Source organism: Plasmodium relictum (assembly GCF_900005765.1).
Source record: "Plasmodium relictum strain SGS1 genome assembly, chromosome: 7".
NCBI classification, from domain to species: Eukaryota; Apicomplexa; class Aconoidasida; order Haemosporida; family Plasmodiidae; genus Plasmodium; species Plasmodium relictum.
Genome location: NC_041685.1, coordinates 238,170 through 255,891, shown reverse-complemented (window position 1 = coordinate 255,891; position 17,722 = coordinate 238,170). Strand labels below are relative to the sequence as shown.

Sequence of the window (17,722 nt, the reverse complement as noted above, 5' to 3'; positions counted from 1 at the left end):
TTATATTTTGAAGGATTTCAAAATTAGTTTTAGTTAAGATTTCTATAATTGTATATGAATAAAAAGCTTGTAATAAGCATATTTTAATTATTATTATTTCAAAAAGAAATATAATAATGTGTCTGTATTCATTTTTTTTTTTTTTTTTTTATTTTTAATTGAATATATAAAAATAAAAAAGTTAATTCATTTTTTCTTTATTATAATTGTTCTCCTTAATTTTCCAATGTTTTTTAAGCTATTTTTAAAAAAATATCATTTTATTTTTTATGCAATATACATTTTTTTTTTTTTTAATTAAATATTAATTAGCTCCTTAAATACAAAAAAATGTCATTAATTTTACATTTTTGAGTTTAACACTATATATTTTTTTGGAAGATAATAATTATTTACTAAAATTTTATATATTTGATTGACTACATTACCCTGAACTAATACTTCTTCTTTTTTTGTTGATGGAGAAATTGAAATAGTACAAGAGCATGCTAGTTGCTTTTGCAAATATTCAGAAAATTTATTAAGATCCAAATGAAATAAATATAGATTTGTTATATGAGTTACGAATTTTTTACCTTTCATTCTTGCAACAGAATAAATATGAATAGAAGGACATATTCCTTTTATTATTTTGATAGGTTCAATATCAAAGTTTGCATAAGGTTTAATTATTGAATAACATGGTTGTTGAGTTGAAATAAACTGATTTAAAATTGTTTCATATGGTAATCTATCAACCTTATCATCAATAGATAGAGATAAACGCAACGTTTCATTTAAATTTATTAGATGCATATCTTTCTTATCTTGCAAATTTTCTAATTTAATATATGATTTAAATATATCTTTTAATTGAATTATATTAAAATAAGAATTCTTTTCTGTTTTAACATCTACATATCTAAATATATTCAACGTTTTACTTGTAGGCATATAAAATTCTAATACTTGAGCACCTTTATTAATTAAATCAGTCTTGGGATTTTCATTTTCATTTTTATTTTCATCCTCATTCTCATTATTTTTTTTTTTTGCATTCATAGGTGTAGGTTTATATGAAGTTAATAAGGGATTCTCTTTACATATATTTACTATAGATACAATATTTCTTTTTTCTTTAACTTTTATTAATTTTAATTTCACACAGTTCTGAATAAACTTTATTAACTTTTTGTAACTTGATTTTTTTACATCTAATGTTATATAAATTTCATTTTTCTTTATTTTTTCTATATCTTCATAAGATACGTTACATTTATGTAATTCTTCTAAGAACTTTTCATTTTTATGAATATATGTGCATTCTTTAGTCATTCTACTATAAATACCAGAAACATCAAGTGGTAAATTATCATCATTTAAGTAATACAGAACTTCTAAAAACAAATATAATAACAATAAATCTTGATGTTCACAATTTAATTCAAACATGTTTTTACTTATTTCTGTTCTAGTAGATATCTCTTCTTCTGCTATATCTTTAAATCTATTTTTAATGAATTTTTTTTTTTCGTATGTACCATTGGCATCATGCTCAATTTCTGAATCATCACTTCTCTTTTCTAACTCCTCTTGTTCTATGTCTTTATAACCTTTATTTATATGCTGAGTTTTCTTTATTTTATCACAATTATCAAGACCATTTTTAGATGATTTCTCTTCTTTTTGATTAATATCTTTTTCGCAATATTCATGACTGTTTAAATCTTTTTTCATATATTCATAATTTATTTCATCTAATTCATTTAAATCTACATTTTTTTCTGTTTCACCAAAATCAATATCATATTCCTTTTTATCATTTCCTTCTTCCAAATTATTTGTTTTACTTACTTTTCTTACTTTTTCAGCACACATTTTTTGTTCTTTTTCTTTATTATTATCATAGTTTAAGCAATAAGATATATTTTTTGCTTCGTTATTTTTTTCTATTAATACTTTAAAGTGCTTATAAAAATTTTCTAAATATTTTTCGTTTGATACACTTTTACATTTTATTTTCTCTTCCCTTATTTTTCCTACATTATTTTTACCATTAAATTTTTGAGAACTATTTTCTTTTTCTTGTTCTGTATCAGTATCACTTCCCCATCCAAAATAGTCGTTTTTATTTTCTTTTTTCTGCACTATTTTCTTTTCTTTTTTTTCTTTTTTTTCTTTTTTTTCTTTTTTTCCTCTATTTTCGTCATAAATTTTAAAGTCACTGAAATTGTCTACTATATCTTCAACGGAATCAATAACTTTATTTTTAAAGCTTTTATCTGGTACAATTTGTGAACCAAGTTTCCATAATTCATCATTAAATATATGAATTAATTTTAGACATTTTCCTTTTAAATTGTACAATTCTTTGTTATTTTTATATTCGATCAAGCATTGTCCTACAGCGAAAATGTAGGGATTGTTAAAAACTCTAACGCCCCATACATTCCCATCTTTGAGTTTTTCTAAATTATCAATTTCTTTACATATACCTGGAATCATTAAATCTGCACCTCTTAATAAATATTCTGATGCAGGTGGATATATTACAAAACATGGAATTAAATTTGGAAACCTCCATAATGTATAAACAGTTGGATATATAACATTATTAATACAAAACAAAACTGGAATATTTTTAGATAAATATACTATTATTTTTGTATTTTGTATCTTACAAACACTCGTATCTTCTTTACATAAAATTTCATCTATATCTTCTTCTTTTTCTATAAAAAATGTACTCTTTACATTTAAAACTAGCCTTCAAAAAAAAAAAAAATGATGAACAGTTAAGATTATTTTTTTTTCACTTATAAAATGTATTAATAATCATATAAATTACTTTTATTTTTCAATTTTATAAATATGAAAATTTTTTAATATTTTATTTTAAACTTGTATTTTTTATTACATATTTTTACTATTAATATTTTAATTCAATTTTCCATGTCTTATATGTTTGTATTTTAACATAATTTTTAATTTTAATTTTTATTTTTATTTATTATTATTATTATTTTTATATTATTATTTATACTCAATTTTTATTCTTCTTGTTAATTTTTTTTAAGTAACAATTTTTTATTAACATTTGTAAACTTACTTTTTTCTATCTTTGTTACCAAGAAAATTTTTGTTTGTTAATGTTATTTTATTTTTGAACATCTTTCTTTTATTCCCACAAAAATAATATTTTTAAAATGCTAAGATAATGAACAGTATTTTGAAAATTTTTAGCTCTATAGGCATAATTATCATAAAATATTACAATAAAACTTTGTTAATAGAAAACAAAAAAAAAAAAAAAAAATGAAATACAAAAATATTTATATAAATTAAAATTATTTTAATTTCTTTTTTACAAATTAGAAAATAATCTTCGGTATGATTAAAAAAAAAAATTAATCAAAAGGAGGATACATTTTGTAATACATTTTTTTCTTTTTTTTTTTTTATAATTTATCAAAAAAAAAGGTGTTAAATAAAATTAAATTTTAACATAAAAATTTATTTGTTTCATCATTATGTTTTTAGTAATATATAAAAAGCAGTTTTAGGTAACGAAAAAAAAATTACATAAATATATAAATGTTATATGCTATTAAAAAAAAATAATGAAAAATAGATGCAATAGAAGTTTTTACTAATGTATTCCATTTTTAATATATACATAAAACCGTACTATAGTAAAAATTAAGAAAACAATTAATAATAAAAAAAAAAAGTAAAGCACATTATATAATTTTTATAATTTAGAAATGTTTTTAAAAATATTAAATGTTAAATAATAATTTATTATCTGATTATATTTTTATTATTATTATTTTTATGTGGCAAATTATAAAAGAATAAAAAAAATACATACCTATATATTAAAATTTATTCAAGAAAATATGAAAAAAAATACCTTTGATTCATATTTTAGTACTTTTTTATATTCTATGAGAAGTAAATAATTCTTAAAATTCAAAAAAAATATATTTTTTCCTTATTATATAAAAGATCTTAGAAAAAAGCAAAATATAAAAAAAACCTTTGAGGTGTATTGCACTTTTTTTTATATATTACTTTTTATAGATGACTTTTATAAACAATATTTATCTATCTATATATAATATATATAAGGATAAGTAACTTTTTTTCAATATAAAAAAGGATTTTTTTTTTGAAAGAACATTGAAAGAACAAGGATTTAGATAAAAATAAAGTAGATATTTTCTTGATTTTTTTATAGCACTTAAATATCATTTTAAATTTTATTTTTTATTGCCAAAATTCAATATTCTAGTGTATATGCAATAGGAAAATTGCATGTCTTTTATTTTATTCTTTCAACTACTATAAAAAATACTTAAAAAAAAATATTTATATAGTATTTTTGAAGATCTACAATAGTTTTAAGTATTTATTTTTTCATTTAATTCTTTAAAAGATTAGTAATTATTTTTGTATATATAAAAAATTATACTTCTACATAATTATATTTGAAAATTATCTATATATTTATTTTTTATCTTAATAAAAATATCATATATTTTTACTTTTACTGTATATTAATCATTTAAAATTAAAAAATAGTTTTACGTTAATTGTTATTGAATTGTTCGTATTCATCTAAATATTTCTTAATTTCTTTTTTTTTTTTTGTGTGCGTTCAAGTGTGTAATATGTGCATAAAGATTATTTAAAAAATGAAAATAAAAAAAATAAATTTAAAATAAAAATTAGTGCACAATATTTTTACTCTTTTCTACATAGAAGAAAAAAAAAATTTGTAAGAAATATTTCTATGATAGATTAAATAAATTAGAAAACATTTTCAGATAAAATATATATGTGTTTACATATTTGCATTTATATATATATACAACTTATTGAGCTTTTCTATATTTTATAATTAATGAAAAGAAAAAGTAAAATAAGGATAATGGAAAAATGTTTATTCCATTTTATAAATACTATTTTGTATACTTTTCATTTATGTTAGAATCATATATTTTTGTTTTTTATTTTTTATAATTGTACAAATTTTCTCTATATAATTTTTGTTTAAATAAATTATTATTTTTACTTTTATTGGGATATAAAATTGTATATTTATAAATGTGTTTAAGAAATAAAAACACAATATATTAGTGTTCTTTTGCAATTTATGAAAAAAAAATTAATCTCTCAGATATAAAAAATTAAAATTTATTAATTTACTGATTAATTTAAAAACTATTTTTATAAGATACTAAACTTTTGTTAAAAAAATATTTTAAATATACAGAAAAAGGTAAAAAGTCACTCTTGAAAAATAAATAGCAAATACTAATATACATATATATATATATATATGGAAAGAAATAATAATAAAAAAGAAAATATAAAAGATAATTTCATATTGTTTTTATTTTTATTATTAATTTTTTTTTTTTATTTCTATAAAAAATTCATAGATTACAATATATTATATAAATTTTTAAAACTCTTCATTGAATTATTAAGTTGATAAAATATCTATAACTTTATATAAATAATTGAATTTTTTAAAACATGTTAAAAAAAGATAAAATAAATGAATAAACTATTGCTTTATATATTTATTTTAATATTTTTAATGATAATTTAAGAATTATAAAATTATTTTTAGTAGTAATGTGTATATATAAAGTTGAATATTGAAATGTCTAATTTATATAATTGAATTTTTAATTAGAAAAATATTAAATATTAATAAAAAAAAGGAAAATTCTTTATCTTTGTATTTATATAAATAAAATTCTCTCTCTCTCTCTCTCTCTCTCTCTCTCTATATATATATATATATATATATATATATATATATATATATATATATATATGTATGTATTTTAATAACTAAATAATATAATTAATTTTTTTTTACTATTTAGATGTCGACTAAAAATTATTCAAGAAAAGCGATTTCAAAGCTTCTAAATTGTATATCAGAGGTATTTTTTTGATATTAAATTTTTAATTAAAAAAAAAATAAATATTACTTTTATTGAGATACTCTGAAACTATATTTTAATTAATTTTATTTTTTAAGGAGATTGATAAGCAACAACCAAAAAATGTTATTCATTTTATGGTAGATTTTTTATGTAAAAATTATGCTTCACACTTAAAAGGTTTTGCTCATGTATGGAATGTAGGTAATTTATTAAAAAAATATTTTTTTTCTTTCCTGTATATTTATATTTGAATGTCTTTTTTTTTTTTTTTTTTTGTAGATGCAGAATTAGAAAAAGAAAAAAAATTAGTTATAGAATTTTTTAAGAGTCAAAAATTAACAACCGAAATAGCTAAGCATTTTATCAATGTTGGTTTTGATAGTGTAAGTGTAAATGTTTATTTTGAAGAGGAAGTGATAAAATAAAATATATCAAAATTAATTTTTTTTTTTCTTTTTTTTTAAATTAGATGGAATCATTATTATATTTAAATGTACATATATTAGATGATATAGAACAATTTAATCAAGTACACTGGCTACCTGGACATAAAATAAGATTACAAGTTTGATTAAATTTATATTATATTTCGTTTTATTTATTTTATTTTATTTTTTGATTATGTTTTTTTTATTTTATTTTACTTTAGCAAATGTTTTCTAATATTGATGAAAATGTTAAAATGTTCTATAAGGAATACGAAAAGGATGATTTACAAAATAGTATAACCTATAGTTGTATGCATGTAAGGAGAAAATAATAATAAAATGTAATATTTTTAATTTATTATTCTTAGAATATAAAAAAATATTTATATTTTTTTTTTTATAGCAACCCATTAATTATTATAAAGTTCCAACTTTTCAGTAATTTTCAATTGGAAATTAAAAAAAAATTTCAAATTACGAGTAAAATAACACATAATTTTTTTTTCTTCTCTTAAAATTATTCGTACCATTTGATCAATGACATATATATATTGTAAATGATAAAATAATTCCCTATTTTTTAATTTTTTTTTTTTTTTTTTACATTCTTCCATTTTTATGATATTAAAAATTTATATATATTTAAATAGTGCTTTTTTTTTTAATTCCTTTTTTAATAAATATGGAAACTTTTTTTAGAACATAGTTTATACAAAAAAAAAATATATAACATTAAAAAAAGATACTATTTTAAGAAATAAAAAAATAAGAAAGGTGCTACTTATACATACTATTTAAATGATTTTATATAAAGTTAATAAGAATTATTATTATTAAATTTAAAAATATAGAAGCATGATAAAAATAGTGAATATAAAAATGAATATACATATATATGTGCATATAAAAAAAAAAAATTGCAAATATATAAAAGTTTATTAATACATTTCTTAGAAATTTGTTGAATATTTTTTGAAGATTATATAAAAACAATGTTTTAATAAGAATCAATATAATTTCTTTTATTATACAATAAATAGAAAATTTATAACATGCTAATATTAAAATAAACTTCATTTAAATTTCTTATAATAATTATATATCTAGCTTTGAATAAAGCGATAATTGTAAAAAACACGGAATACCATTTTTCTTGAATTCGTATATTTTTACTAAAAAAATATATTTCTTTTATGTAATGTTGAAAATAAAATTACTGCAAAGATGCCTTTTTGCTATTTAAATGAATAAAAAAAAAAAAAAATTAATAATATAAAGTGTAATTTTTTAAAATTATGGAAAAAAAATTATTAAATAATATATTTTTCTATTCATTGGTATTTAAATGGCATCTTAATTTTTCCTATTAAAAAAAATTTTATAAAATTTTTATAATATAAAATATTACGCATTAAGTATGCAGAAATATTTTATGTTTAATGTGCAGAAATATAAAATAGTTTTTTCTAAAAAAAAAAAAATACAAAAGCCGGAAGAAATATTGTTAAAATCTCACAAGAATATGAATTATAATATTCATAACAACAAATTAAAAAAAAAAAAAGAAAAAAGAAAAAAAAAATTATCAAATAAATTTTTGTAATTAATTTTTTTTTATAAAAATTTTTATGAATATTTTTTTATTGTTGTAATATAAATATGCCTTGACTTTTTATAAAAAATATATATTTTTTTAATTTTTTCATTTATTAAAAATAAAGTTTTTATTACTTTACATTTTTTTTTTTTTTAATATTTTTTTATACATTTTTCTATTAAATTAGTCATAAAGTATATCACTTTTATATATTTTTTTTTCTCTTATAATTTTGAAGAATGAAAAATTTTGATACTCGTAAATTTATTAAGTTATTTAGTATTTTAAATAAAAAGAAAAAATATCCTTATTTTAACTTAAGATATTTAAAAAATATAAAAAATGGAAAAGTAGGTTACGATATAATGTCAAATTACATAAATGCCAATAAAGGAAAAATATTAAATGATACAATAAAGTATAGATATGAAAATGTTTTGACAAAGTTAATTACAAATATTAATGAATTCAATAAATCAATAAATAAAATAGATAATGAAAACATGATATTTCCTCGTAATAACATAGGACATAAAAATAATTTTGGTATTAATAAAAAAAATCATGATTTATTAATTCAAATAACTTATAAAAATAGTGAAAATACAAATATGATCAAAAATAGTAATAAAAAAAATGATATTAAAAATGATAATAATAAGAATTCCAAATTAATGATTATGGAAAATTATAATAAAAAAAAAGTAAAAAATAAACCTGATAAATTTTTAAATAAAGATGAACTAAAAAAAGTTTGCTCTTTTGAAAAAAAAAAAAAATATACACTAAATGAATATAAAGAAGGAAAAACAGATAAGACTGATGATCAAGGAGAAAAATATGGAAATATTTTAAAAGAGGTAAATCATGATAATTTAAATTTAGAAAACAAAACAAATGAATATGAGAAAGAAACTTTAAATAATATTAATAATAACAACAATATTAAAAATGAGGAAATAAATAATTTAGGAACAAGTGAAGTAAATTATAACGAAGAAATTTCTTTATGTAATGAAAACGTAAATGATAATGTGAATTGCTCGAAGGTAAAGATAACTAAAGAAAATATAATAAATATAGATGAAATAAAAAAGGAATCAAAAAAAGGGAAAAACCCCAAAAAATTACTTGTTGAAGAAGATAATATAGGAAGTAATGAAAAAAATTTAAAAGAAAATATGATTAATGAAGAGAATATTAAAGAAATAAATGAAAAAGAAGAATTAAAAACTAAAAAACAAGATAATACTAAAAAAGGAAGTGATAATACTATCAATTTTCAGATGAAAAATTTAAAATCCAATAAAAAGTGTTTATATCCTCACGAAATTGTGGAGTATTTAAATAAATATATTATAGGACAAACTGAAGCAAAGAAGGTTGTAGCAAATGCATTAAGACAAAGATGGAGAAGAATTCAAGTAGACGAAGATATGAAAAAAGATATAATTCCCAAAAACATTTTAATGATTGGCCCAACTGGTGTAGGAAAAACAGAAATTGCTAGAAGAATTTCTATGTTTGTTGATGCTCCATTTATAAAAGTAGAGGCCACTAAGTTTACTGAAGTTGGTTTTCATGGTAAAGATGTAGATCAAATTATAAAAGATTTAGTGGAGATAGCAGTAAAAAGGCAGAAAACAAAATTTGAAATAGAGATAAGAGAACAAGCTGAAGAAACTGTAGAAAATATTATTTTATATTCTTTGTTAGGAAATATAAAAGAAGAAGAAAAAAATATATGGAGACAATATTTAAGAGATGGTTCATTAGATGATAAAGTTATAAGTATAGATATACCAAATTATATAAATAATAATATTTTTTCCAATGATTCTGTAGAGAATGCTGTAAAAGAAGCCTTAAGTAACCATCAAAATATAAAAAGTGTAAAAATTATACATCAAAATATAAATAAACAAAGTGATAAAAAAACAATGACTATAAGAGAAGCTAAGCAAAAGTTATTGCAATTAGAAATTGATTCTTCCATGAATCAAGAAATTATTTTAAAAACAGCTATTAACTCAGTTGAAGAAGAAGGAATTGTCTTTATTGATGAAATTGATAAAATATGTTCTAAATCAAACTCTTCATATAATGGTCCAGATGCAAGTGCAGAAGGAGTTCAAAGAGATTTATTACCATTAATTGAGGGATGTGTAATAAATACCAAATATGGAAATATTAATACTAATTATATTTTATTCATTGCTTCGGGAGCATTTCAAAGAGTCAAACCCAATGACATGCTAAATGAATTACAAGGAAGATTACCTGTCCATGTTACTTTATCTAGCTTAACTATTAAGGATTTTATTGAAATATTGACAAAAACTCATAATAATTTAATACAACAAAATATAGCTTTGTTAAAGACAGAAGGAATTGATTTGCAATTTACTGAAGATGCCATTGAAACTATTGCAAATGCAGCACATGACATGAACTTTTATGTTGAAAATATTGGGGTACGTAGATTGCACACTATTATCGAAAAAATAATGGAAGATATCAATTATGATGTATATAACTATGTGAATCAAACTGTAGTTATTGATAAAGAGAAAGTGAAGAAATCATTAGAAGGATTTATAAAGCAGTATGACTTAAAAAAATATATTATTTGAATTAGATAGTAATACTTTTGGGGGGGGAAGAATGTTTAAACTAAAAATAAATTTATGTGAACAAATACATTTGATTATATTTTTTATGAAGTGTAACATTTTTCAGTGTTTTTCCATATATTTTTATTTATTATTTACATTTATATTGTTTTATGTAAATAAGTATATATACATATACAAATATATATATATATATATTTATTTTCTTTTATTGGCATATTCATGTTTTCTATATTATAGTTCTATTTTTTAACGGTACAGTTCTTTTTTTTCATTACTTTTTTTTTTTAAGAAACAGAGGTTTATAGGATACCATAATTCTTTTTCTTTTTCTTTGTATATATCTATATATATGTTATAAAATTAAACTAAAACTTTTTTTTATTTATTATAATGTAACAACAAATTTGTTGAAGTTTATTTTATTGCTATATAATATATATATTTTTTTTTAATTAAAATTTTGGAGATTCTAAAAATAATTTTAATGATTCATTTTTTATCTTAAATTGTTTTAAAAAAAATTAAATTGATATATCATTAAGAAATTATAAATTTTATTTCATTCTTATATAATAATGTAGAATAATTTGTTTATTTAATTTAATATTATATAATAAAGATAAAAAGAAGTACAAAATAAGATCGACTAATTCATTTTGAAAAATAAAAAAAAAATTTTCCTATAAAATAAGACAATTATAAAATTTTATTTAATAAAATATATTTATATTAAAAGAGTAAATTTAAAATTATGTATGTATTAAGTATTGATTAAAAAATTTATTTAATAAAAATTCTTATAATATTGAAAAAAAGGGTATATAGAAAATGAATAAAACAGTAAAGTAATAAATATATTTAAAATTCTCTCATTTATTTGTATTTTCTCTTAAAATATACTAGTCTATTTTATTTTAGAGGAGTAAATATACATATACAGAAAAAAAAAAAAAAAATTAATTTTTTATTACATTCTAAAAAGCAGAGATGGAATAATATTTAACAAAATTTAAAAAAAAAAAGTATAAAAAACAATTATAAAATTAAAAAAAAATTAAAATGTGATTTTTATATTAAAAAATAGATATAAATATATATATAAATTTATATATTAAAATATATGAATTAAAATAAGAACAAAGGGTTAATATGGAATAATATTTATAATGCTATAACCGTAAACTATAGATAAATAAAAAGAATAAAAAAAAAAAAATATGACTGAAGATAATATTGATAATGATAAAATTGAAGGAGCCACTCATAGGCTTATTTTAAAATTAAAAAATGAAAGATTGAATGAGGAAATATTAAAAAAAACAATAAATGAATATAAACAAACAATTGAAATAGTTTCCAAATTAACAAAAAAGTTAAATCACAAAGTTATTATTCCATTTTCTAGGATTGCTTTTTATGAAGGACAAATAAAATATACTAATAATATTTACCAAAATATCGGTTGTAATACATATTGTGAGAGAACAGCTGAAAATGCACATGATTTTCTTAAAAATAGGCTAGATTTTTATGAAAAAAAATATAAAATAATATCAGATTCTATAACTAGATTAACAAAAGAAATTGAACTCGCTTTAGAACTTGATCATACTTCAAAAATTGAAAAAAATAAAGATAATTTAAATAATATTTTTTTAAGGCCTGATGGATTTTTAGAAATAAGGGAGGAATATCATAGTAGTGATGAAGATTCAAAGAACCAAAAAAAAAGTGATAAAGAAAAAAATATTATTCAAGAAAAGATTACTGATAATGAAAATATTATTGTAAAAGATGAAAACATTAAAAGATATAATAATGAAATGACAAATATGGAGCAAATTAATTCAAAAAAGGATAAGCATCAAGAGAAAGAAAAAATGAATTTAAATAAAATAAGTAATAAATCTTTAAATGTTAACGAACAGGGCTTACTTAATATAAAAGAAAACTATACTAGTAGTAGCAGTAATTATGAAGAATAACTTATACTTGTTTATTTTTCTTTTTATAGTTATAAAAATTTGGTAAAAACAACTCAAAGTTTCATTCACTTTAGTTTTTTTTTATATTATATACTTCAGTTTTTAATTCATTTAATTGAAACCTTCGTTTTTTAAATGAAATTTAAACTATTTTTTTTCATTAACTTGAAAAATTAATAATAAAATTTTTACAAAAAGTTAAACAACATACATACTTTCTTACATTTTTATATCATAGTCTATACATTATAGAATTTATTTTCTTATGATATAAACTAAAAAAAAGTATATACTTAAAATATTGAAAAAAAATTAAAATATATTAATTTTTTATTGTGTAATAAGATGAAATTATTTAGTATATAATATATTAATAATTTATTTATTTTTTTTTTTTTTCTAAGACTTAAAACAAACTAAAATTTCAAAATTTTATAAAATAAAAAAAAAAAAAAATACAAAAACAGAAAAAATAAAATAAAAAAATTTAGTTTAAAAAGACATATTTAAAAAAAAAAAAAAGGGAGGAAAAAAAAATGATGATATCAAAATAAATTTAAAAAAAATGAATTTAAAAGAGGAAAAAAAAAGATTAAGTAAAAATTACATATAATGTTAATTACGTAAATTATGAGAAAAATATGTATTTATGAAAAAGGAGAATACAATCACATAAAAAAAAAGAAAAATTTTTTTTGCATTCAAAATTTTTTATGATAATGTAAAAAACTCATATATCATTCATGCAATTATTACTGTTCATAAAAAAAAAAAAAAGAAAAATAAGCAATAGCAAAATTTAATTAAATTTCACTTTACATATATACACATTATTTATTTTATTTTATTTTATTTTTTTTTTTTGATTATGGTATATATCAAAATGTACTATCATCTAACTTATCATTTCCCTTAAATTTATTTTTATTTAAATTTATATTATCTAATTCATAATCCATATTATTTTTATTGAAATGATAATATTTATTTATTGTAGATACATCAAACCAATTATTATCTTTTGCATATGAATGAATTAAGTTAAAAAATCCAAAATTGTTTTCATTATTATTTTTTTGTTCATTTTCATCATAATTAATGTACTGAGAAATATTTAAAATATTCTCCTTGTCTTTTTGTTCTATTTTTTTTGCAGGTTCATTTTTTTTTTTCTTATTTTTATATTCTTTAAATTTATATATTTCTTGTTTCTCTTTCTCATTTAATTCTTGTTCATATTTATTCATCTTTATTTTTATTACACTTTCAGATTTTTTTTCTTCTTGAAAATTATTATCTTTAAACTGCTTATCAAAATAATAAGCATGTCTTTTTAAATTGCTAAAACTTTTTCTCTGCTTTGTATCTCTCATAAAATTAGTATCAGTAAAATTATTTTGATTCGTTAAATAAGAATTCTTACTATCTGATGTATCTTGTTTATAAAAATTGAGATTATCTAGTGAATTAATATTAATATATTTTTTTTGATAAGAATCTAAAAAAGAATCACTTTTATATAAATGATCACTAGCATCATGATGATGATCATACTGTGGAATGTCTGTTGTTATTATCTTAGAATTACATGAATCTTCACTTAGAGAATTATTGAAATGCGATGAATTAAGAGTGTTCATATTGTTTTTCCTATTGTTATTTTCATAAAAAGAATTCCCTATAAAATTTTGATTATCTTTATTATTATAATTAATATTATTATCGTTACAATTTTTGTTATTCTTAAATGTGTTAACATGCGCATCATTATTAAGATTTAAATTTATCTTTTTTTTTAAATCATTTTTATCAATGTTATTAATATTATGATTGTCATTGTTATTGACGAAATTATCACTTGAAGAATTCAATTTACTACTTTGAGTCATCTTTTTATTATAATTATTATTAGTCCATTTATTATTGTTGGGGTTATTTTTTTCTCTTTTTTGATTATCACGTTTTTTTCTATTCATATTAATAGGACTCTTAATTTCATTAGAAGAATTTCTAAAAAGCATAATTCCACTATTGCTACTATTTTTACTAGAAGGAGTATTTTCATTTTTGATATTTTTTTCATTGCTACTTAAAATTTTATAATAAAAAGTATTTACATTATGTTCTCTTAAATTTTTAGCATGCTTTTTTTCTTTATATTCACAATTGGTAGTTGGTTTTAGCTCTTCTTCACTTTTTTTCTTTAATAAATTATTGGAGAAAAAATTTAGTAATGGAACCCCATCTAATACAACAAAATTATTATCTTCTGAATTGCTCATATAATTTTCTTCCATATTTTTAATATTATTCATGTCATTTTTAACATGATTAAAATGATAATTAGTAATGTTTTCAATAGCATATTTACATTGACTATTAAAAAGAATATTATCTTTTTCAATATTATCAAAAAGGAACTTGAGTTCTTCATTTAATACAATGGATTCTGACTTTTTTATAAGTAATTTAGCAATTAAAATATCATCATTGCTTTCATTATATTTCAGTGATTTTAATAATTTTAATATTTTTTCAAATTTGTGTTTCATTAAGTAGCTTTTTAATATTTTCAGTAAAGCGATAGAAATAATTATAATCATTTTTATACTTGTGCTAAATAAAAAATCCCATATCACAATTACACTTTTAATAGGTAAGCTAGCAATAAATAATGTAAGCATCCACTGATGCAAATACACAGGAGGAAATACTTCTTCTTTATTGAAATGTTCTACTAAATCAGGAATTTCATTTTGTAAAATTTTTTCAAAGACATAAATATATTTATTTAACAATGGAAATTTCTCCTTGTAAAATTCTTTTAAATGATAATTATTCATTAAACTAACTAAAACACAAAATGTTTCTAATTCATTAAAATTACTAACTATTAGTAATAATCCAACTAAAAAATTCATACCTTGACAATACCCAACTGCTGGCTCGTAGTTAGAGTAAGCGTTTAAAATTCTATATAATTGTTGTTGTGCATATTTATCAAATATTAGTAATTCAGGAAAAGTTCTAGATATATCAATTAAAATTAAATTAGTATAACATGATTTTTTTTTGGACAAATAATAATATTTTTTTTGAAACTTACTTATTAAACATTTTGCATTGGTTATTTGAAACCAAATTTTCCATCTATATTTTTGAGGTATACCTCTTTTTACTCTTCTTAAATAAGTTGTTTTATGAATTTTAATAAACCATGTAATATCTCTATTTATCATAGATGACCATTTTTCCAAAATCCTTATATTATTTTTTTCTCCACATGATAATAATTCGTTTGTGTAATGCTTACGTAAACCAATAGTTGGATCATATATTTTTTTTTGTGTTTCTTCCCAATCTTCTAAAAATTTTGTTTCTTCATCAATATCTAAACAAGATGAATTACCAAATGAATTGTATTTTGCATCATTCACTGATTCTTGTTTAGAATAATTTTTATTCAAGCATTCATTATATATTTCCTTTTTTTTATAATGAATTTCTTCTTTTTTATTATTTATATCACCATTTTCTTTTTTATTATATATATCATTATATATATTGGGACTGTTATTGCCTTTTAAAAAGTTCACATTATTTTTTAAATAATTATTATTATTTGAAGAATCTTCTTTATTCTTACCTGAAAAAAATTCATTTAACCGAAATGACTCAAATATACTTTTCACATCATTATTATTATTTTTAGAATTTATTACATTAATTTCATTTTCATTTCTTTTATTGAAGTGTTTTTTACTTTTATTCATTATTTCAACTTTTTCATTTTTCTCTTTTTTATTTTTGTTAATACAATCTAGCTCCACTGACTTCAATTCGCCCATATTACAAGGAATGGTAGTATATCAAATACATATATATATATATATATTATTAAATGAAAATAGCATAAACTAGTAAAATAAAATAATAAAAGTAATAATAATAATAAAAATAATAGTTATAACTAAAATCGTAATAATTATAATAATAATAAATAAATAAAGCTCTATATATGATATCTTTGTATTTTCATATTTATATCTAAAAGAAATACAATTAATAAAACACAGTATCTAATTTTTTTTACAAAATTAAATATTATTATTATTATTATGATATGTATTTATTTCAAAATTGACTCAAAAAAAAAAAAAAAAAAAATACAATAAAAATAGCGGCTTTTAAATGTATTTATAATAAATGAATACTCTATGTTATTCATTTTGTATTTTTTTTTTTGTTTTTTTTTTTTTATTTCCTTTTTTTCCTTACAAATTAATTCATAAAATAGTGAAAATGCTATTATAATTTCATTTTAATTATATAATGAAAAACTATGAAAATAATGATTAAAAAAAATTTTAATATACTAACAAATTTATTCAAAGCCTTTTTTTTTTATGTACATTATTTTTAATTTTTTCATTTGGTTATTAAAAGAAAAAAAAAAAAGAAATTTTGTATAAAAAAATAAATGTATGTCGTAAAAATAAATCTTACAGAATTTTATTATACACATTTAACATATATAAGAAATAATATAACTATTTTACTCTTTTTGCTCCTTTTTTATTCTTTTCTTTTTTTTTTTCGTTTTTCTTTTTGTTTTTCATTTTGTTTTTCTTTTTGTTTTGTTTTGTATACTTAAAGATGCAATTGTTCTTTTTAATTTTTTATTTTAGTTTATTTTGCTTATTTAAATGTAATTCCACATTTTTTCTTCATATGGTTTACATCATAGATTTAATTTTTTTATTTTTTATTTTTTTTTTTATGCACTTTTTGCACACAAATGAGTAATAAATTATTTTAATATTTTTCTTAATTTTTCTTAGTTATTTTTATATCATAAATTTATTATAATTTCGTGCCTTTTTTATTTTTTTTGTTATTTTTTATTTTTTCTCCCATGAATAAATATTAAATGCACAAGAAGTATATCCAAGTCATAAACTTTTAATTGATCGATCATGTTTGCATATATATTTTTTAAAAGTATTTGTTAAAATGAAATAAAAGTAACGGATTATATAAGAAGACTTATTGTACATCTTATAAACTTATCACTTTTTTATATATTTTAATTATATATATATACACAAGCCAAACACCTTTTATATTAAAA

At 18.2% G+C, this 17,722-nt stretch overlaps 5 protein-coding genes across 5 annotated transcripts; 3 read left to right on the top strand and 2 right to left on the bottom strand.

Moving 5' to 3' along the window:
* Positions 1-342: 342 nt before the first annotated feature.
* On the bottom strand, positions 343-3,150 carry PRELSG_0705000 (translation initiation factor SUI1, putative; the record flags this gene model as incomplete). Its single annotated transcript, XM_028675733.1, has 2 exons — positions 343-2,746; positions 3,089-3,150. The coding sequence occupies 2 exons, from the start codon at positions 3,148-3,150 to the stop codon at positions 343-345; spliced, it is 2,466 nt and encodes an 821-aa protein (XP_028532293.1).
* Positions 3,151-5,882: 2,732 nt separating this feature from the next.
* PRELSG_0704900 (conserved Plasmodium protein, unknown function) lies at positions 5,883-6,815 on the top strand (the record flags this gene model as incomplete). Its single annotated transcript, XM_028675732.1, has 6 exons — positions 5,883-5,942; positions 6,041-6,146; positions 6,231-6,328; positions 6,415-6,510; positions 6,595-6,690; positions 6,777-6,815. 6 exons carry the CDS (start codon positions 5,883-5,885, stop codon positions 6,813-6,815), a joined length of 495 nt encoding a protein of 164 aa, XP_028532292.1.
* A 1,394-nt stretch (positions 6,816-8,209) lies between these two features.
* On the top strand, positions 8,210-10,603 carry ClpY (ATP-dependent protease ATPase subunit ClpY, putative; the record flags this gene model as incomplete). The annotated part of the gene is made up of 1 exon (XM_028675731.1): positions 8,210-10,603. One exon carries the CDS (start codon positions 8,210-8,212, stop codon positions 10,601-10,603), a length of 2,394 nt encoding a protein of 797 aa, XP_028532291.1.
* A 1,220-nt stretch (positions 10,604-11,823) lies between these two features.
* Positions 11,824-12,591, top strand: PRELSG_0704700 (conserved Plasmodium protein, unknown function; the record flags this gene model as incomplete). Its single annotated transcript, XM_028675730.1, has 1 exon — positions 11,824-12,591. One exon carries the CDS (start codon positions 11,824-11,826, stop codon positions 12,589-12,591), a length of 768 nt encoding a protein of 255 aa, XP_028532290.1.
* An 878-nt stretch (positions 12,592-13,469) lies between these two features.
* Positions 13,470-16,439, bottom strand: PRELSG_0704600 (GTPase-activating protein, putative; the record flags this gene model as incomplete). Its single annotated transcript, XM_028675729.1, has 1 exon — positions 13,470-16,439. One exon carries the CDS (start codon positions 16,437-16,439, stop codon positions 13,470-13,472), a length of 2,970 nt encoding a protein of 989 aa, XP_028532289.1.
* Positions 16,440-17,722: the final 1,283 nt, after the last annotated feature.